This window comes from Scardinius erythrophthalmus (assembly GCF_964197995.2).
Source record: "Scardinius erythrophthalmus genome assembly, chromosome: 17".
NCBI lineage: Eukaryota > Metazoa > Chordata > Actinopteri > Cypriniformes > Leuciscidae > Scardinius > Scardinius erythrophthalmus.
The window spans coordinates 37,797,247-37,821,655 of NC_138237.1; the positions used below are offsets into that span (position 1 = coordinate 37,797,247).

General features: G+C 38.4%; 1 protein-coding gene across 1 annotated transcript in view; it reads right to left on the reverse strand.

Moving 5' to 3' along the window:
• Positions 1-8,436: 8,436 nt before the first annotated feature.
• The window catches only part of LOC308705101 (actin-binding protein WASF3), a gene marked incomplete at both ends in the record, with an annotated part of 29,678 nt that continues 13,705 nt past the window's right edge, over positions 8,437-24,409 (reverse strand). Inside the window, 4 exons of the mRNA XM_081389948.1 lie at positions 8,437-8,594; positions 13,542-13,921; positions 20,461-20,709; positions 24,135-24,310. Of these exons, the coding sequence (XP_081246074.1) occupies positions 8,437-8,594; positions 13,542-13,921; positions 20,461-20,709; positions 24,135-24,310 (963 nt within the window). The remainder of the gene's footprint in view (positions 8,595-13,541; positions 13,922-20,460; positions 20,710-24,134; positions 24,311-24,409) is intronic.

Here is a 24,409-nt window from a genome sequence, read left to right on the forward strand (position 1 = left end):
CGTCTTCAGACTGAAGCACAGCCGCGGTAATGGCACATCATTAAAGCACATAGAATACACATTTTGTAATCCAGTGGAGTGAGGAAATGTTCATTATTTGGGAAATTTAGTAGCACTTCATGTTACACGTACGGTAATGACATGTTACTATAATTAATCACTTCAGTAAATAGAATAATTTTGTAAGACATCAACAGTAGCTTACCTATGGAGCTCATAAAGTGACATGATGAGGGTGAAAACATAATGAGATGGGAGGAAAATTGTATTTCAATGCTTTTTCGTTCCCATAAGAAAGTTCACTTGCAAAGATTTTGTGTTCACAGAGAAAATTAGAAAAACTTAAGTTACAGAAATTAGTGTTGTCACGATTCTGGACCCAGACAGCAACATAGTGTCGGCCCAGATCCGGCCCACACACGCTGAATCCACATGTGCCAGATGTGGGCCGGATCTGGGCCAACACTGTTGCTGTCTGGGGAATTTCCAACTTCCATACTATACCATGAAAAATATAGATATTCAATACCACGAGGAAAACTGGCTATACAGATAATTGTATCCCTTGTAAAAACTTACACACAGCACGAGGAGTTGTTTATTTGAATTGTTGAACTACATTTACAAAAAAAGACAAGTAAGCAGCCAGTTATAAAATAAGAACACATGAACAAATTGCAAACCATAGCACAAATAAATACAATAGAACAAAGAGAGAAATGAAATAAACATGGCTTTGAGTTTTTCAGGTGGGTCTTCAGAAATACTACAGAAATTAAAGTAATCAAATGTAAAATAACACTGGATAGTTTTCATTGTAAATATTAAATAAAGCTACAAACGTTATTCAGTCAAGAGCAGTGAGTGATTTTCTCTTTGTCTCTTTGTAAAATGACAGGTTTATTAGGCTGCCGTCACTTTAAGAGCGAATGCACCAATCCAATATACTGATACACAACATGCATCTTTCTCAACTATTAAGTTCCAAAACTGAATGTATTTGCCTGAATACTCAGCAAGACAGGTATTTAGACATAAAGTTGTATGAATTTGCCCATTTAAGCGTAATAAGCCACGAAAAAGAAGTCAATTTGGTTCTCGCAAGCTGCTTATTAGTGATGCACGTGCTTTAGGGATGACATATAATATAAAACTATTATATATATATATAACTATATTTCAGTGCACAAAGTTGTGAACACAAAGTTTCTCAGGGGAATGCAATAGTTTTGCAACAGAGAACCCAATTTTTTTTGCAAGAGAACACAAATATTAATTTTCTTCCCATCTCATATTTTTTCCATCCATACTCATACCAGAATACAACTGTACTGTAATACTAACTATAGTGGTTTACAACATACTGTACTGTACAATCAACTGTCTAGGGTGTTTCGGCCTGAGGCATGCTGGGACATGTACCAGCAATCCTGTGTGGCCCTACATAAAGCAGGAATAGAAGAAGGGAGGATGAATGTACAACTATAGTTGTTGTTTGAATGCCAGATATACAGGATTCCTACAGTATTGTACAACTAACCACAGCAATAGTGTAGTCACAGTTCAATCTCTGATAATTCATCAAATCTGAAAAAACAAAAACAAATTAAATACTGAGGCAAACAATACAAGAGTTATAGCAAAATGATAATACTATTTTCAAAATCCAGTAAAACTACAGAAGCGCCTTATGAAGAACACACATTTTCATCACAAGTTCATCAGTCAGCAACACAAATTGACAACAACCGTTCCCACAGAAAAACACCATTGCACTTCAGGACAGTAATTCATACAATAAATGCGGTTTTGTGGCTCTTTAAAGCGTCGCCTCAGTTCAAACAGCAGGAAAAACATCATCTCTTCCTCTTCACTACTAGTTATAGCACCAAATAAACACCAGAACGTATGTCGTTTCAACCATGGAAAGACATCAAATACACACAATTTTTCAAGTTCAAGTCCATCGACATTAATCTACTAACTCTCTTGTCTGGTTTGATTCAGCGTTATGATTGGTCAGATCGCTCGCCTGTCAATCAAACTCCCCGCGAAATCAACCAAATAATTACACATTAAATACATGTTGTCCATTATAATCAGAATGTGAACACACAGTAACACGAACGCTGTAATGTAAAGATTGACCTGCAATTTCTGTAGTGATATAAGTGGATGTTTTATATGCATTTACTCATTTACACAGATAATCAAATAGTAATGTGGTGTCCAAATATGAATTAAATATCATCATATATAATTATCCAAATGTAGCATACACTTTACATTGTTGCCTGTAAGCACTGTGGTGTGCCTGAATTCTTTACATTGTCATTACACATTTTAGCCACCAAACTAACCCCTGTACAATGATCCCAACGGCACTGAAGTGTGTATTGTGCTATTGTGCAATGGTTCACTCAGAGACCAGAACATGACATGTTAAATTACACAATTATTAAATGCATCATGTTTCATTTGAAGTTGTGTACATTATTTCTGATATACTGATATATATTGACGCGGTGTATCGTCACAACTAGTCATGTACTGTACGAACAGACATAGATATAATCGTTTTCTGTTGTACATTGATTGCTTTCATTTTTTATTTGATGCTGCTATCAATTGAATGTTGTGTGAATGTGTGGTGCATTATGCCTTATTTGCACTCGCTTTGATGTATTACAAGCTTGAAGTTGTTTTGCAATCATTTAAAGCAACAGTCATACAGAACAGTAGGAGCCCACTAGACTACTTCTGTGTGTGAAAACACCTCGGTATCATCCGAGTATCATAGCGTGTTTGATGGGATGTCATCAGTTCACCTGAGACTAAATCTGCCATTCATTTCTGGCGAAGGCTGCCGAAGAACCAGAGTTGTCATGTTGGATTCACTGAACTTGAATGAATCTACTGTGTTATTCTAAATAATATATAAGAAGTCTACATTTCTGAATGTACTGTCTGTTGCCAAGAGTGCTGTGATTGTCTCAGACTTCCAACTTTGTATTACAGTCTAACATAAAACGTTGGTCTTCATTCACAATAATGTCACATTACATTTTTTTTTCAGTGTAACATTTATATAGACGTATATTTTTGTACTTCCTTAGAAAGTTTCCCTCCCTGTGTGTTGAGAGATCACAGATTGAATCTATAAATAGCATGTGTGTAACATTCACCCCAGGAACATGGCTCTGTCTTCCTATGTTTGCGGTGCGAGACTGTCCTCAAAATACAGTGCTTCTGGTTCTCAACCCTTCTGACCTCCCTCTGTCCAGGGAAATACCCGTGACCTGTACCTCTGATGCTTCAGTTGTAATAAACATTCATACATTTAAAAACATCATCTCTGTGTAATGTTGTGCACTTATTTTTTAGCATTTTAATTAAGATTGTTAAAGGGTTAATTCACCCAAAAATGAAAATTCTGTCATTAATTACTCACCCTCACTTCATTTCAGACCTGTAAGACTTTTGTTCATCTTCGTAACACAGATGAAGGTATTTTTGATGAAATCTGAGAGATTTCTGTCCCTTCATATTTTTGAAATAAAGTGTTAAATTATGCTTTTTTTGCCCAAGTGTCGCATGGATTACTTTAAAAATGTCTTTACTACCTTTCTGGGCCTTGAAAGTGGAAGTTGCGTAGCCTGTCAATGGAGGAACAGAAAGCTCTCAGATTTCATCAAAAAGATCTTCATTTGTGTTCTGAAGATGAACGAAAGTCTTACGGGTTTGGAACGACACGAGGGTGAGTAATTAATGACAGAATTTTTATTTTTGGGTGAACTAACCCTTTAATATAACTACATTTAAATCATTATAAGACTTATTGGGACCGCTGGAAGTTTGCTGAGGCCTCCTGGTTGAGAACCACTGCATACCGTCTATTTTCTGGTGAAAGTATGTAAAACAGCACAGGACAAATGTTTCAGACACTTATACGCTACCTTATTACATTGCTTGTTTGTCCAATCAAATAACGAGTCAAGAATGAGATGCTAAAAATCAGATATTACTTCCAGTTCTTTAGTCACACTGAACATTTTTGCGGAAGTTATTTTTAGTGCTTCAGCAGAACTGCTTAATCCTGTATCAAACACACACACACACACACACACACACACACACACACACACACACACACACACACACACACACACACACACACAGTGCTCTTAAACAAGCATGTATAATGCACTGGAGAGTGCCTGGCGACGTGTCTGATGTCAGTGAGGGTTAGGGTACACACACAGGTCGAGTGCATCTGTTGTTTGTCATGCTCTCCTCAGCATCCACTCTTCTCCACAATGAGCCACCGGAGAGCTGGCGGAGATGTAAGGGACAGATGGAGGCTCGCTGACGGAGGAGGACAGTGACGTCAGAGACTCGGAGGGAAGCTGGAGATATAGAAACAAAATCCTGCTCGCTCGCTCTCATATATTTAGCATGCTTTAAATAGAGAAATGTTACAGCATAACCTCACATAGCAAGTTTTTTCTGGCCTAGCTCTGGTCCACACGACCCTTTTCCCTCGAATGACCGGATCCGGATCCGGGTTAAAGACAAGGGCCATGCATGTGCCATAAGTGACCCGAGCCTCAACCAATTAATACTAAATTAAATGGCCCTGCATTGGGCCTGAATAGGTTTTAGTGTTGTAGTAGAATAAATCAGACAATATTTATAATCATATATTTGTCTGGAACATTCACTGGTACAAAAACAATAAAAAAACCCATAACAAATAGAGTGTGATCAATATAATTGATTTATTGCAGAAATGTCTAAAAGCAGCGCCGTCGCAGTCCTCTCTGGTGGTTTATGCATTAGTATTGTGTGAGGTCAAGAGCAGAATTTAGGTTGTGAATCTTATCCTGATCCACGCCGTGAAGTCGCGCATTTCTCATTCAAACACACATCACTGAAACATCCCAGACAGCAACATAGTGTCGGCCCAGATTCGGCCCACATCTGGCAGGTGTGGAGTCCTCGTGTACCAGGCTGGATCTGGGCCGATTTCTCGCCATTCCTGATTTCTAACACACACTTACAGCGTTCTGCAAAAGCTGATGCTCTCTATATCATTTCTTTTTTCTTTTTAAAGGGGTTGTTGATTATGATTTGACTTTTCTAACTTTAGTTAGTGTGTAATGTTGCTGTTTGAGCATAAACAACATCTGCAAAGTTACAACGCTCAAAGTTCAAAGCAAAGGGAGATATTTGCTTTTAAAGAAATCACTTTTTAACAAACGGCTGGTAGAGACTACAATGAGCTTCTTCCCGGGTTTGTGACATCACTAACCCTAATATTTACATAAACCCCGCCCTCGGGAACACTATTTATAGATTATCAAGACAGAATATGCTAATCAATGACTAGAAGATAACTACACATAAGCTACATAAATTCATCAGCTAACCATTCAGAAATGTTGTCTACATGTTGTCACTTCTTCTTGAGTCTCTCCATCTTTCTGACTCCGGTTTGAACATAAAAGGCTGAAATTTTTAGAAATTTTCAGTGCATGTGTGTGTGAGGTAAAAGGACATGAGCTCTTGTAGCTCCGCCCCCTTTGCCGGAAGCAGCAGCTCATTTGCATTTAAAGGAACAGACACAAAATGAGGAGTTTTTGCTCACCCTCAAAATGTGACAATTTTAACATGCGATATAAAAATATCTGTTGGGTATTTTGAACTAAAACTTCACACATACACTCTGGGGACATCAGAGACTTATTTTACGTCTTGTGAAAAGTGCATTATACCACCCCTTTAAATGATCATGTTTGCTGTACTTGCTGTGCCATCGTTGCCACATGTGGTCCAGCTCTGGCTGACAGGAGGACAGCCATAAGCGGCACTCTTCAGGGTCGGATCACCATTGGCACATGTGGATGATTGGAGATCCAGTTGAAATAGTATCTTTTCAAATATGATGTGGTTTTTACAGTAAAGTCCATCTTGAATCTTCACTGATAGTTAGGGTTTGATGAAACACAGTCACTGCAATACACACTTGTATCAAGAGGGGCTATCCAATAAAATAATTCCCTCTTACAGTTAGATGAAGAGAAGTCCAAAACTTCAACTGTCTTAAGGTACTGGATGTGATCATAATATATGTGGGGTGTGTGGACTCATGTTGAAACATTTAAAGGTCAATGTCAAATGAGCGTGAAGTTTTCATTTGCAGCTTGTAAGTCCAGAAATATTTATCTTTTTTATTATTTATTTCTATAATATGTGTGGCCTTCTAACCTTTTAAAACTTTGTCAACTGTTGTTTAAACTCTAATATGTAATGTTTTGTGCTACTGAAACTGCGGCCAAGTAATAAGGTTATAAGAGAAGGGACTGTCTGTATGATTACTTACATTCTTACAGTTTTGCTGTCGTGGATCATCCGTGTTTGGATTAATTGAGTTTAGTTTCTTTACATGTTTTTTAGCCCATGACTCCCCATTTCCTTAGTTGCTAATCATTTGTTAATTGATTAGTCCCACCTGTTCCTTGTTTTCTCCCTCATTTGTTCTGTGTTCCAACCGTTCCAACAAATATATCTGATTGTATCTGCGATTCAATGCATCAAAGTTCCTTTTATAACTTTTGTCCAGCATGGTCTCATGGGTCAGTCATTCTGATTTTACATTATTAGCTGCTGGAAGCCATGTTTGTTGAACTGAATTTGAAGAAAATGTACTGTAAGCATTTGACCCAAAAACGACTAAATAAATTTGATTGAGTTCTAGTGCCCCCTATGGCTGGAATTTGACACAACTTGGTGTGTGTCGTCTGTGTATCAAGTTTTGTTAAATCGGAACATTGTGATTGTCAGATACACTGTAGTAAATTCGTAAAAATGGGTGTTTCCTGTGGTTGCAAAATTCCAGGAATTTTTTACTTTGTATGGGAATTAACGGGAATATTTGGGAATTAACAGGAATTAATGGGACTAAACAGGAAATTTGCAAAACTGCAGGTTAACCTTATGCTCAAGCAAAATTATTATATTTATGTTTGTATATGATACAGTTTGCATAAATTACCCCAAATTTCCAAATAATTCCATTTAATTACCGTTAAATTTCCTACTTGGAATATTTCCAAAATTCCCCAGCTTAACTTCCCATGGAAAGCTTCTGGAACATTTACAGAAATTTTTCACCCCTTTGCAACCCTAGTGTTGATGTATCTAAATTATTTTGATAACTATTTGTTCTGATGTCAGAAGATAAGGGTTTTTGAGTTGAATTGAACCAACAGTGTAGGGGGGAGTTTAAAAAAAAAATTCTTGGATATGATTTATTTTAGGGATTGACTCACAGATTCAGAGGAAAAAAATAGTTTTGTCCCTTGTGGTTCTAGAGTTGTGCACTAAATTGCAAATTTCAATTTCAGTAAAAGCAAAATTTTATTCTATTTTTTTTATTTATTTCATTTATTATTCATACATGCATTTTAGACTCTATTCCTACAACATGATAGTTTAAACATAAGATGCCATTTCCATCTTTTGAGCAGTGTTACAAAAATCTATACAACAATAAATTGTAAAACACATTAATGATACAGTACAGAGTATTGTTACAAATGATAGCGGATGTCACAGTCTCGTACCCCATTACCTCGTCTGACACATTTAAGCACACACACAATACACAAACACACACTATTAGTAAACTGCGAGCAGTAATAAATCATTGGCCACATCGGTGCCTTAAGAAATAAAAAAAAAGTAATAATGAAAGCGTCATGAAATTCACTCACTGCTAAACTGGGGCATAAATAATCATCACAACACTGTCCACAATTGAACAAAGAGACAAATGTTGGATAATGGAGAGTTGTGATATTGAAAGAGAAAAGTACTTTGATTAGAGCAACTTTAAATATCTACTATAGGCTATAGCGATGATTTGATTGTCCATGTACTGTATTCAGGGCATCTCGCGTGAAGCAAGCCTGAGATATCACAACAAATGTGTTTGCGTAACAATAATGTGGCAATAATTTGAACGTAAAATTAATACAAGTGCTAATACCACTGTTGACCATCGTTTTGTGTATCACAAGATATGGATAGATATTTCACTATATTCTCTGGACGGCTGACAAAAGATCAAAAGATAATCAAAAATCACAGAACGAAGTATTTTCTTGGCAACTCTTGCAAAAGCTAGCATGTTGAATTTACATTGTATTTATGAGACACACTGTTTTCTGAAAGTGTCTGAACTGTCTCTTCTGTCACTGTCATCTCTCTATTTCTGCACTTGCACCGTGTCCTTCCACTTTGCATGGCATTCAGTTTGTGATCTCCTCAGCGGCCTCATCCATGGACCATCTGAGCGTATGAGGAGGAGTGTGTGTGTGCAGGAATGGATAATAGCAGCATTCTGCTGGTGTTCGCAGTTCTCTCCGCCCGGGCTCAGTCGGACCACTCGTTCTCCTCCGGCTCCGAGTCCTCGTCTGATTCGCTGTACTCCACTGCGATGCGGCGGGACAGAATGGTGGCCACGTCGTTCCCCACCGGCTCTTTCTTGGCCTCCTGCTCTCTCTGCTCTTGCACCTTACGAAGCTGGATACCTAGAGGACAAGTCAAGAGTCAATAAAAGATAATGCCTAGGACAGTAGGTTTCTAGAAAAGACATAATTGAGCCTGGGAGGATTGGGGCTATGACGTGATTCGCAATATAGAGGGAATGCATTGACGTCACTTTCCCGCGGGAACACACTCCCTCAGCCGGACTGAGTGGCAGAAAAGCTGCTGAGTGACTGGATTTAATACGGGAAACTGTGAAGACGCGAGTAAAACTAACGATTATCAGTTTAAACTAAAGGTTGGACTCAAAGGACCCTATCTTGCACACAGCGCAATTGACTTTGTACACCAACGCATGTATCATTCCTATTTTGCACCCGACGCACAGCGGACTTTTCCCTTCACAGACGCACGTCGGTAAATTAGGGAATGAACTTGCGCTCCCGGGGGCGGTTCAGCGAAAAGAAGAGGCGTGTTCCGGCGCAAACGTTCCCTGGTGCTATTTTGCAGATTCAGAAAACAATTCCGCCACTGACCAAGAAAAACCTAGTCTAAAGTCAGAGGCGTGTTGCGCATGTTATTCATATGCTGTTTTAAGGGCGCATGCTTGGCACAACGCACACACACTTTGCTTATCTCATCTACACAGAAGCAGCAGTTCTCATTTTTAGAAAATCATACATTATTACAATGAAAAATATTACCACACGAGGGAAATCATTGTTGTGTCCATGAAGATGTGAAAAAATAGGCATAAATCTAGCTTACACATTTACCCAAATTATTATTCGCCTGTTTAACCGAAGCTAATTTGGGTGTTTCTCCATCCCCAATGTCACTTCTCTGTGTTTTACGGCCCTGACGAGAACGTCGGTCTTCTCGGCTGTGAACCGCTCCTGGCAAATCCGCCGTTATAATAGCAATCCGCCATGGAACAAGCACGCCTGCTCTTAAAGGGAATGTGAGATGACGCTCTGATTGGTTTATTTCACGTTACGCCCAAACCACACCTATGAATAATGAAGCTGCTTCAGACCAACACATTTTAGATTTGCGTCGGGTGCAAGAGTCATTTATCCCGCCGGTATAATAGCAACAGCGCCGAGACCCTCCCACAAAGTTACTTGCGTTTTGCGTTTGAGACTTGCGTTTCAGATTGTTAAAATAGGGCCCTATATGTGTTCCTTACAACTAACCAAAGATCCAGTGATCATGGACATTGACATGCAGCAGGAATCGTGTTTCCTGACATTTATATGAGCCTGATTTCAACGCTGAGGAAATACATAAAGCAAATTTGCCTGTGAACGCTTTATATAATTATAATATAGGTCTAAATCCAGGTGATGACTTGTATCAATGTAATATATATCATCATATCCTCCAGCCCTAAAACTTGCATAGTTTTTTTAGTCAGTGTTTATTTAAAAACGTCCAATTATGCAGAATATAAGATGGTAAATATTTAATTGATGAGTTGTCAATACAATATATAACAATACAATAAATTCAGCATATTGACACTAAACGATAACTGCAAATCCAGCTGTTATCCAGTTGTTTCTGTGAATCCATCTGCTTCTCTGTTCTGTAGCTTTCGGCAGTGTGTAAAAATACACCTCAGATTTCATGTCAAATCTAGTTGTACAGTCGATCTCAAAGCTCTTTTCCGTTTTAGGTGTGTTTTGTGTGTTTTTCGTGTCATTCACGCTGCAAACTAATTTCTCTAAAGTCTTTTTGCCACTCAGTGTGTGTGACTGCAGTCATTCCAGCCGACAGTGACGTCACACGCATACACACTATTGCCTGTGCAGCTCAAAGCTCGCTCAGTTGAGTCAGTGCTGCCACACAAATTACAATTCAGTGATTAAAAATATTCATTGACTATGAATAGACCTTAATCGGAGCAGCGCCATGACGGGAATGAAAGCACTCATTGATCAACTGATTAGTGTCACACCTGTTCCCTGTTCAGTTGATTACCTTCCTCTGTGTATTTAAGCTTCAGGTCTCCCCCGGTCTTGGTCTTGTATTAATGTTACACTTAGTTTGTGCTATGCTCTTGTACCTTATGTTGATTAAAGTGTATTATTATCTTTCACTCTGCGTCACACACCTTCACTGGATTATCTACACAGCCGACCTCTAACTAGTGATGGGAGAAACGAAGCTTTTCAAAGCTTTGAATCAGTTGAACCAATTGCTTCGTAAAATGATTCAGTGTTTCGAAGTGTTTGAAAAGCCACACGCCTGAGACACCTGCTAGATTGGTCAGAACAGTGGAAATGCAACAAAAACAACAAAAATGCATAAAAACACCTTTTACAAACCCATTGTAAAGGTCCTTGCGCACTGAGGGCCCTATTTTAATGATCTAAGCTCATGGTCTAAAGTGCAGGGCGTCCAAATCCACTTTCGCTAGTTTAACAACGGGAAAAATGGTCGGCGCTCCCGGCGCATGGTCTAAAAGGGTTGTCCCTATTCTCATAATGAGTAATGGGTGTGTTTTGGGATTTACGTGCGTTAAACCAATCAGAGTCTCATCTCCCATTCCCTTTAGATGCCAGTTGCGCTCGCGCCATGGCGGATTTGCTATTTACATGACGGGATTTGATAGTGGAAAGACCGAATGAGTCTCCAGAGCGCAAATGGATCTGCTCTTGCGCGAGGTAAAAGTGCGCAAGCAGAACATCTACGGGACAAGCCGGATTCGCCATATCTTTATGTACACAATAATAATCTTTTACATTGTAATCCTTTTAATTTTATTATTTGGCATGTTTGTGTGCTGCTGTGCATCCCTGTGTGTGCAATAAGAAGAGTGTGTGTAATAAGCTGAGTGTGTGTGTAATAAGCAGAGTGTACGCACGTTGTGGACCTATAGGCGCACATTACTAACACGCGCATTAAATAACAAAATAAATATTGTGCCATTGACTTTAGAGCAGGTTTCAGTTGGTCAATGGCTCAGTCTATTTCAGTTCCTCAAAATAGCAACGCGCCAACAATGCGCCTGAACACACACCTCGTTTTCAGGCCAGCAGCCCATGGGTGAACAGATGGGCGCAAATACATTTGCTATTTAAACAACGTGGCGCAGGACGTGAAAATGAAAACTGCGTCGGACTGAAACTAGCAAAAAACACTTGCGTCGCACTTGGCGCTGCATTGTGCCGGGTGTAAGATAGAGCCCTGAGTCCGAAATTTTCATATGCGTTTTTTTGTTTTCGTCCCTCTGTGGCTCTGAATTGTCAAAACACCTCTCAAAAGGCTTGCTTCGGATGCGAAAAACGCAGAAAATCGAATTGACACAACATGAGGGCGTATTTATTTTTGAACGTGAGAAAATTTCTAACTCAGTGTGCAAGGACCTTAAATGTTTTATTTAAAGTAAACTCTATCAAATGCAATTAACTAATCATCTAATAAAATGAAATATCAAGTGTCTGTATAATATGTTCTTTTATAAAAAAGAGGGCTTGTTTTGTTTGTTTCATGAATGGCTCAGCTAAACAGGCCAATAAGAGACTATTAACTACTATTATTCCTTTTAATTATACGTTTGTCTCATTAAAACATGTACAAATGTATAAAACTGATCAGAGATCAGGTAAAACCCATAGACACTTGTTCAATGGTTCATGAGTTCAGAGATCATCGCCCACCAGCGTCGAACCAGTGAAATTACGAAACATTTCGAAACAGTTATTACGTAACAAAGCCTCGTTTACTGAAATCATGTAACCTTGACAGTTTGATACACACTCTGAAAAGGCTGATTTAAAATTTGCACACACATTTTTTCAGATATGTACTATTATGTACGGCATAACTTTAGCAAAATTCATAGTCAGTGGAAGATTGGGCGTGCATAATAAAATATGTGCTTTGTGTACACTCATTTCAATGCCCATTTTTTTGAGTTTGCAATGGTTAATCATCATGCCCCTGTGGCCTAGAGCAAACCAATCAGAATTAAGCATTTAATAATATATACAGTTTGAAAGCATTTAGACATTTTAATGTTTTTGAAAGAAGTATCTTCGGCTCAGCAAGGCTGCATTTAATTGATCAAAAATACAGAAAAAATATTGTGAAAAATTATTACAAAACAAATAACTTATTTCTACATTAATATATTTTAAATGTAATGTATTCCTGTGATCAAAGCTGAATTTTCAGCATCATTACTCCAGTCTTCAGTGTCACATGATCCTTCAGAAATCACTCTAATATGATGATTTGATGCTCAACAAACATTTATAATGATTATCAATGTTGACAACAGTTATGCTGCTTCATATTTGATGAAAAACGTAATCCTTTTTTCAGAATTCTTTAAAAAGTGGAACATTATAATTCTCTACTGAATAAAAGCATGTGACACTGAAGAATGGAGTAATGGCTGCTGAAAACGCAACTTTATCACAGAAATAAATAACATTTTTAAATATCGATAAAACATTATTTTTTACATTGTAATATTTAACAATATTTCAGTTTTTACTGTATTTTTGATTTAAAAAAATGCTGTTTTGTTGAGCAAAACATTTATTTAAAAAACATTTTCGTTTCAAAAAATCTTAATAATTACAAACTTTTGATTTCAAGTGTATGTATATTTTCCCCCCTTTAAAAGTATATGTGTAAAGGACCTATTTTTAGGGCATTTTTGACTCTTAATTAGCATAATTGTTAGTAAAGCATATGGAACACGCAACATGATTCATACAGCACAATACGCAGCAAGCAATTTTGCGTTTAAAAGACGTCTAATAGCCGTCCAAACACAGCCCAGACGACTAAAACAAGGCAAAATTTCGGCTGTCAGTGAAAATTTAATAGACGTCTAAACCATAGCCCAAGAATAGGCTAGTTAGTCTTTTGGACGGCTGTTTGGACGGCTATTAAACGTCTTTCAAATGCAAAATTGCTTGCTGGGATGTTTGCTGGGTATCCTGAAGTCAAAATCCTTTGCTTTGCGTACTGACCTCTGCGGATGGCGGCCAGCAGGTCGCTCCGGGCATCACTGATGGGGACGAGGGGCATCTGGCCCTTTCTGGGAAGAGTAGACTCTCCAGGTGTGTGTGTTCCTCGGGACGGGGACGGTGCGTGGGTGGGCGGTCCCGGTGGGGGGGGAGGCGGGGCCATCGGTGGGCCGCCCATCACAGCATGCGAAGGGGACCCGGTGTAGGCCGAGGCAGGAGCCGGTGGAGGAGAGGGGCTGTAGGGCCGTGAGAGGGAGATCACTGTCCCCGGAGCCAGTGATGGAGGGCCAGATGTGCTGTCAAACGCAGTCTGAGATGAAGGGATGAGGGGAGGAGGGGGAGGGGGGGCGGGGGGAATGATGTGCTCGAGGATTTGATGGCCGCTGTCAAGGGATTAAAAGGGAAAGTTGTTTAAGGAACTATTTTGCACTGAATTTTTTTTGTCATTTCCTACTAATGCCACTACTGCCTCAAAAGAACAGTTCACCTAAAAATAAAGATGAGTGTTGAAATGTTTACACAGCTTAAAACAAGTGATTACAAGGGAAAGTTGTTTAAGGAACTACAGTAGTCCACATTTGAAGTGGGTCAAAAAAAGTTAATCTGGGTTGTCCTAAGACAAGACCGGGTATTGTTCCAAATTCATGTATAACTTTAATGAAAGGTTTTGATCCACTTTAAATGTTGACTACTGTATTTTGCATTGAAAAATATTTGTCACTTCCAATTACTGCCTCAAAAAGAACAGTTCACATAAAAATAAAGATGAGTAGTTTACTTACCCTCAGTCATTTTAAACCTAAATAATTATTGAAATGTTTGCACACTTTATTGAAATGTTTACACAGCATAAAACGTCCTCATTATAAACTAAGCATTTATTTAATGAAGCTCCAAAAACTGCTTGTTTTGATATTGCGGATCTGGGCAAATATAGAGCAAGACATTGACCAATAGTTATACATCATCTCATCATAGGCTCCGCCCACTGGTGTTCAGTCGCTTAACGGCTGACATTTGCCCACACTGGATGTGAGTGTCGCGTCAAAAGCAAATAGAAGTCATTATAATGATTGATGCTGTCTACACTGATACAGTATACAGATGTGTGTTCAGATTATAATGACTGACGCTGATACACTGATACAGTATACAGATGTGTGTTCAGATTATAATGACTGACGCTGATACACTGATACAGTATACAGATGTGTGTTCAGATTATAATGACTGACTCTGATACACTGATACAGTATACAGATGTGTGTTCAGATTATAATGACTGACTCTGATACACTGATACAGTATACAGATGTGTGTTCAGATTATAATGACTGACTCTGATACACTGATACAGTATACAGATGTGTGTTCAGATTATAATGATTGATGCTGATACACTGATACAGTATACAGATGTGTGTTCAGATTATAATGACTGACTCTGATACACTAATACAGTATACAGATGTGTGTTCAGATTATAATGATTGATGCTGATACACTGATACAGTATACAGATGTGTGTTCAGATTATAATGACTGAGGCTGATACACTGATACAGTATATAGATGTGTGTTCAGATTATAATGACTGAGGCTGATACACTGATACAGTATACAGATGTGTGTTCAGATTATAATGACTGACGCTGATACACTGATACAGTATACAGATGTGTGTTCAGATTATAATGACTGACGCTGATACACTGATACAGTATACAGATGTGTGTTCAGATTATAATGATTGATGCTGATACACTGATACAGTATACAGATGTGTGTTCAGATTATAATGACTGATGCTGTCTACACTGATACAGTATACAGATGTGTGTTCAGATTATAATGACTGACGCTGATACACTGATACAGTATACAGATGTGTGTTCAGATTATAATGACTGATGCTGATACACTGATACAGTATACAGATGTGTGTTCAGATTATAATGACTGAGGCTGATACACTGATACAGTATACAGATGTGTGTTCAGATTATAATGACTGATGCTGATACACTGATACAGTATACAGATGTGTGTTCAGATTATAATGACTGATGCTGATACACTGATACAGTATACAGATGTGTGTTCAGATTATAATGACTGATGCTGATACACTGATACAGTATACAGATGTGTGTTCAGATTATAATGACTGACGCTGATACACTGATACAGTATACAGATGTGTGTTCAGATTATAATGACTGAGGCTGATACACTGATACAGTATACAGATGTGTGTTCAGATTATAATGACTGATGCTGATACACTGATACAGTATACAGATGTGTGTTCAGATTATAATGACTGACTCTGATACACTGATACAGTATACAGATGTGTGTTCAGATTATAATGACTGACTCTGATACACTGATACAGTATACAGATGTGTGTTCAGATTATAATGACTGACGCTGATACACTGATACAGTATACAGATGTGTGTTCAGATTATAATGACTGACGCTGATACACTGATACAGTATACAGATGTGTGTTCAGATTATAATGACTGACTCTGATACACTGATACAGTATACAGATGTGTGTTCAGATTATAATGACTGACGCTGATACACTGATACAGTATACAGATGTGTGTTCAGATTATAATGACTGATGCTGATACACTGATACAGTATACAGATGTGTGTTCAGATTATAATGACTGACGCTGATACACTGATACAGTATACAGATGTGTGTTCAGATTATAATGACTGATGCTGATACACTGATACAGTATACAGATGTGTGTTCAGATTATAATGACTGATGCTGATACACTGATACAGTATACAGATGTGTGTTCAGATTATAATGACTGACTCTGATACACTGATACAGTATACAGATGTGTGTTCAGATTATAATGACTGACGCTGATACACTGATACAGTATACAGATGTGTGTTCAGATTATAATGACTGACTCTGATACACTGATACAGTATACAGATGTGTGTTCAGATTATAATGACTGACGCTGATACACTGATACAGTATACAGATGTGTGTTCAGATTATAATGACTGACGCTGATACACTGATACAGTATACAGATGTGTGTTCAGATTATAATGACTGACGCTGATACACTGATACAGTGTACAGATGTGTGTTCAGATTATAATGACTGACTCTGATACACTGATACAGTATACAGATGTGTGTTCAGATTATAATGACTGACTCTGATACACTGATACAGTATACAGATGTGTGTTCAGATTATAATGACTGACTCTGATACACTGATACAGTGTACAGATGTGTGTTCAGATTATAATGACTGACTCTGATACACTGATACAGTATACAGATGTGTGTTCAGATTATAATGACTGACTCTGATACACTGATACAGTATACAGATGTGTGTTCAGATTATAATGACTGACTCTGATACACTGATACAGTATACAGATGTGTGTTCAGATTATAATGACTGACTCTGATACACTGATACAGTATACAGATGTGTGTTCAGATTATAATGACTGACTCTGATACACTGATACAGTATACAGATGTGTGTTCAGATTATAATGACTGACGCTGATACACTGATACAGTATACAGACGTGTGTTCAGATTATAATGACTGACGCTGATACACTGATACAGTATACAGATGTGTGTTCAGATTATAATGACTGACTCTGATACACTGATACAGTATACAGATGTGTGTTCAGATTATAATGACTGACGCTGATACACTGATACAGTATACAGATGTGTGTTCAGATTATAATGACTGACTCTGATACACTGATACAGTATACAGATGTGTGTTCAGATTATAATGACTGACTCTGATACACTGATACAGTATACAGATGTGTGTTCAGATTATAATGACTGACGCTGATACACTGATACAGTATACAGATGTGTGTTCAGATTATAATGACTGACGCTGATACACTGATACAGTATACAGATGTGTGTTCAGATTATAATGACTGACGCTGATACACTGATACAGTATACAGATGTGTGTTCAGATTATAATGACTGACTCTGATACACTGATACAGTATACAGATGTGTGTTCAGATTATAATGACTGACTCTGATACACTGATACAGTATACAGATGTGTGTTCAGATTATAATGACTGACGCTGATACACTGATACAGTATACAGATGTGTGTTCAGATTATAATGACTGACGCTGATACACTGATACAGTATACAGATGTGTGTTCAGATTATAATGACTGACGCTGATACACTGATACAGTATACAGATGTGTGTTCAGATTATAATGACTGACTCTGATACACTGATACAGTATACAGATGTGTGTTCAGATTATAATGACTGACGCTGATACACTGATACAGTATACAGATGTGTGTTCAGATTATAATGACTGACGCTGATACACTGATACAGTATACAGATGTGTGTTCAGATTATAATGACTGACGCTGATACACTGATACAGTATACAGATGTGTGTTCAGATTATAATGACTGACGCTGATACACTGATACAGTATACAGATGTGTGTTCAGATTATAATGACTGACTCTGATACACTGATACAGTATACAGATGTGTGTTCAGATTATAATGACTGACGCTGATACACTGATACAGTATACAGATGTGTGTTCAGATTATAATGACTGACGCTGATACACTGATACAGTATACAGATGTGTGTTCAGATTATAATGACTGACGCTGATACACTGATACAGTATACAGATGTGTGTTCAGATTATAATGACTGACTCTGATACACTGATACAGTGTACAGATGTGTGTTCAGATTATAATGACTGACTCTGATACACTGATACAGTATACAGACGTGTGTTCAGATTATAATGACTGACGCTGATACACTGATACAGTATACAGATGTGTGTTCAGATTATAATGACTGACTCTGATACACTGATACAGTATACAGATGTGTGTTCAGATTATAATGACTGACGCTGATACACTGATACAGTATACAGATGTGTGTTCAGATTATAATGACTGACTCTGATACACTGATACAGTATACAGATGTGTGTTCAGATTATAATGACTGACTCTGATACACTGATACAGTATACAGATGTGTGTTCAGATTATAATGACTGACGCTGATACACTGATACAGTATACAGATGTGTGTTCAGATTATAATGACTGACGCTGATACACTGATACAGTATACAGATGTGTGTTCAGATTATAATGACTGACGCTGATACACTGATACAGTATACAGATGTGTGTTCAGATTATAATGACTGACTCTGATACACTGATACAGTATACAGATGTGTGTTCAGATTATAATGACTGACGCTGATACACTGATACAGTATACAGATGTGTGTTCAGATTATAATGACTGACTCTGATACACTGATACAGTATACAGATGTGTGTTCAGATTATAATGACTGACTCTGATACACTGATACAGTATACAGATGTGTGTTCAGATTATAATGACTGACTCTGATACACTGATACAGTATACAGATGTGTGTTCAGATTATAATGACTGACTCTGATACACTGATACAGTATACAGATGTGTGTTCAGATTATAATGACTGACTCTGATACACTGATACAGTATACAGATGTGTGTTCAGATTATAATGACTGATGCTGATACACTGATACAGTATACAGATGTGTGTTCAGATTATAATGACTGACTCTGATACACTGATACAGTATACAGATGTGTGTTCAGATTATAATGACTGACGCTGATACACTGATACAGTATACAGATGTGTGTTCAGATTATAATGACTGACTCTGATACACTGATACAGTATACAGATGTGTGTTCAGATTATAATGACTGACTCTGATACACTGATACAGTATACAGATGTGTGTTCAGATTATAATGACTGACTCTGATACACTGATACAGTATACAGATGTGTGTTCAGATTATAATGACTGACTCTGATACACTGATACAGTATACAGATGTGTGTTCAGATTATAATGACTGACTCTGATACACTGATACAGTATACAGATGTGTGTTCAGATTATAATGACTGACTCTGATACACTGATACAGTATACAGATGTGTGTTCAGATTATTATGACTGACTCTGATACACTGATACAGTATACAGATGTGTGTTCAGATTATAATGACTGACACTGATACACTGATACAGTATACAGATGTGTGTTCAGATTATAATGACTGACGCTGATACACTGATACAGTATACAGATGTGTGTTCAGATTATAATGACTGACGCTGATACACTGATACAGTATACAGATGTGTGTTCAGATTATAATGACTGACTCTGATACACTGATACAGTATACAGATGTGTGTTCAGATTATAATGACTGATGCTGATACACTGATACAGTATACAGATGTGTGTTCAGATTATTATGACTGACTCTGATACACTGATACAGTATACAGATGTGTGTTCAGATTATAATGACTGATGCTGATACACTGATACAGTATACAGATGTGTGTTCAGATTATAATGACTGACTCTGATACACTGATACAGTATACAGATGTGTGTTCAGATTATAATGACTGACTCTGATACACTGATACAGTATACAGATGTGTGTTCAGATTATAATGACTGATGCTGATACACTGATACAGTATACAGATGTGTGTTCAGATTATAATGACTGACTCTGATACACTGATACAGTATACAGATGTGTGTTCAGATTATAATGACTGACTCTGATACACTGATACAGTATACAGATGTGTGTTCAGATTATAATGACTGATGCTGATACACTGATACAGTATACAGATGTGTGTTCAGATTATAATGACTGATGCTGATACACTGATACAGTATACAGATGTGTGTTCAGATTATAATGATTGACATATATAATGTGACATGCCTGTATTCTTTAGCAGCTGTTGGTCGGGGCCCGTTGAGAGCTGATTCTGGCGCTGGGGGCCCGTGGTGGACCTGGAGGCGTCCCAGAGAGTGCTGTCGGGCAGAACTGGAGGAGCCCGGGGGCCGGTGCGCTCGGTCCAGGGACTGAGTCTGCGTGGGGCCGGCGTCTTTCCCATCAGCCCCTGCTCCGCCAGCCTCCGGTGGGTGGTTCGGACTCGCTGGGTACGAGAGCTCGTCTGACATACCAGATCTGGGTCAAATCAAACAACACAATATACAGACACACAGTGTGCAGGTATTATTATGGCTGCCTATTCAGTATAGAATTGACTTTAAAGGGATAGTTCACCCAAAAATTTTAATTAGCCCATGATTTACTCACCCTGAAGTCATCCTAGGTGAACTCACCCCTTCTTTCAGACGAATACAATCAGAGTTATCTTTAAATGTCCTGGCTCTTCCAAGCTTTATAATTGGGAGTGAATGGGCACCATTTTTTTTTATTTTAAATTTTTTCCCTTTAAGATTCTTTTATTTGTATACACTGTAAATGTCTGCATAACCATGCTCCTATCTACTTATCAGAATTGCTGCATTCCTATACCCTTTCCAGAAGGTTAAGATCAAGTGACTAAAACCTCCGCCTAGTCCCACACTCACGACTCAAACGTAAAGGGGATCGAGTGTTTTCTGTGGTTGGGCCTCGGTTAAGGATCAACCTGGCCTGAGAGATCAGAGTGGCAATTTTTAAGTCTCTTTTGAAAACTTATTTGTTTTCTCTGGTGTATTGATTGTTTTTTTTTCTTTACACATTTTTCTTAAATGTGTATATTATAATTGTGTGTATTATCTTAAGTGTGTATATTTCTATTATTGTGTGAAGAGTAGAGCACATTTTAAGCTACTGTATTATGAACTGAAATACAGCCCAGTGTAATCTGCATTTAAATAAGGCGCCTTTAAATGTGTTGCATTATATTCAGCACCACTGATGTTTAACTGAATGTATGGGTTCAACACAGAGACTCTATGCTACTGCAGCGTCTGGGACTGCGGCTCACACTCCAACTATGAACGCTGTAAAGCTTTTTTTCTTGGTGCCGTCATGAACACAACACACACCATTCTCAGCCGTTTACACTTCAGTTTGCTAGTTCACCTATAGACAAACAGATGGCATTTTAATTATCCTTATGAAAAAGAAGGGCACTTAATTGGATTGAATGTGCACTTAAAGTGTACCTCAAACCTTAAAAGTATATTTTTATAAAACAGTCCTTGCAGATCATATATTAGTGATGAATTAAAAGGCCGCTTAAGTGCACTTAAATAGAGTAGGCACTTTCGTAACACACTTCTTAAATGTACTTTACAGTTCAACTGCCATCTTATATTTTTAATAACTAACTGCATTTGATATAGATTTAATCATACAATGCAAATACAGTTGACGGCACTCACTGGGTGTAATGAAGTGTCTAATCAACTCAAGTCAAGTGGAATAAGTAACGGGCAAATGAGTACCTTTATTCAGCTTCAGATCAGAGGAAGACACGATAGAGTGCCAACAGTTTATGAGAGCTGCCGATGAACAATTCATTTTTTTGGTGAACTATTAATTTAAAGAGATAGTTTACCCAAAATGAAAAATCTGTCATTAATTACTCTCCCTCATGTCGTTCCAAACCTGTAAGACTTACGTTCATCTTCAGAACACAAATGAAGATCTTTTTGATGATATCTGAGAGCTGTCTGTCCCTCCATTGACAGGCTACGCAACTACCACATCAAAGAGTTCATAAAGAGATCATAAAACTAATCCATAGGAATTGAGCGGTTTAGTATACATTTTTCTAAAGAGACTCGATCACGTTAAATTAAGAACAGATTGAATTTAGGCTTTTATTCACATATAAACATTGATCAGCGAACATAAACAGAAGCTCAAACAGCAGCGTGTCAGGGTATTGCAGGTTGAAGACGAGGAGACAGGATTTCAATACATCTGGTTTATTCACAAACTCAGATTACAAGAATACTCAGGAACTTAGGAATACAATGACATTCAACACTGACCTTGACACCTCAACGACCGACAAAGACTGAAGGAACACACAGGGCTTAAATACACAAGGAAACAGATCAGGGAAATATGACACAGCTGGGGCAAAACAAACGAGATAACTAAATGAGGTGATTAACAGGGCACAGGTGAGACAGATGAATTAATGATGAACTGAATACAAATTACAAAAACAGTCCAAACACAAACAGAAACGTGACACAGCGTAGCACGAGAATGAACCACTATGGTCCCTATCTTGCACCCAGCGCAATTGACGTTGTACGCCGACGCATGTATCATTCCTATTTTGCACCCGACGCACAGCGGACTTTTCCCTCCACAGACGCACTTCGGTAAATTAGGGAATGAACTTGCGCTCCCGGGGGCGGTTCAGCGAAAAGAGGAGGCGTGTTCCGGCCCAAACTTTCCCTGGTGCTATTTTGCAGTTTCAGAAAACAATTCCACCACAGACCAGGAGAAACCTCGTCTAAAGTCAGTGGCGCGTTGCGCATGTTATTCAGATGCTATTTTGAGGGTGCATGCTTGGCCATAATCAATGTAGCGAGTGCACAACGCACATACACTTTGATTGTCTCATCTACACAGACGCAGCAGTTCACATTTTTAGAAAACCATACATTATTACAAGGAAAAATATTAACAAATGAGGGAAATCATTGTTGTGTCCATGAAGATGTGAAAAATAGGCATAAATCTAGCTTACACATTTGCCCAAATTATTATACGCCTGTTTAACCGAAGCTAATTTGGGTGTTTCTCCATCCCCAACGTCACTTCTCTGTGTTTTACGGCCCTGACGAGAACGTCGTTCTCCTCGGCTGTGAACCGCTCCTGGCAAATCCGCCGTTATAATAGCAATCCGCCGTGGAACAAGCGCGCCTGCTCTTAAAGGGAATGTGAGATGTCGCTCTGATTGGTTTATTTCACGTTATGCCCAAACCACACCTATGAATAATGAAGCTACTTCAGACCAACACATTTTAGATTTGTGTCGGGCGCAAGAGTCATTTATCCCGCCGGTATAATAGCAACAGCGCCCGAGATCCGCCCACAAAGTTACTTGCGTTTTGGCGCTTGATACTTGCGTTTCAGATCGTTAAAATAGGGCCCATTGTTTCTTGCTGAAGCTCAAACGTGATGCGTAACACCAGAATGAACCTCATTGGTTCTCACACGTCAAGCAAACATGCTTCAGCTGAGTTGTGTGAGTTGATGAATGTTTATATGTGAATAAAAGGCTAACTTGAATCTGTTTATTATATAAAGAGATCGTGTCTCTTCAGAAAATTTGGACTAAACCGCTCAATTCATATGGATCAGTTTTACAATCTCTTCATGAACTTTTTTAAGCGTCAAAGTGGTAGTTGCGTAGCCTGTCAATGAAGGGACAGAAAGCTCTCAGATTTCATCAAAAAAGATCTTCATTTGTGTTCAGAACATGAACGAAAGTCTTTTACGGGTTTTGGAATGACGCGAGGGTGAGTAATTAATGACAGCATTTTCATTTTTGGGTGAACTATCACTAAATACGTTGCATTCTTCAAAACACTAAGGTGGCTCGACCACAGAGAACAGACCATAGCACCCACCTATCAGGAGACAGAGATCCCTCAGAGGACATGCCATGGTAAGGAGACGGTGTCAGACGAGTGTCCGGACGAAACTCCTTATCGTACGCCATCATATTCCACTCCTGACGCCGGTTACGAGCTTTCCGAACTTTCTTTACCTCGCGAGAGGGATCCTCCGAGTGTTTTTGCTCTTGCTAAGGCAGAAAAAAATTAAAAGTCTGAGTAATATTTAACTGTGCAGAAGGAACAGGTACTGTAGGTCTGTAAATGAATTCTGACCAGAGGAGTGTGTC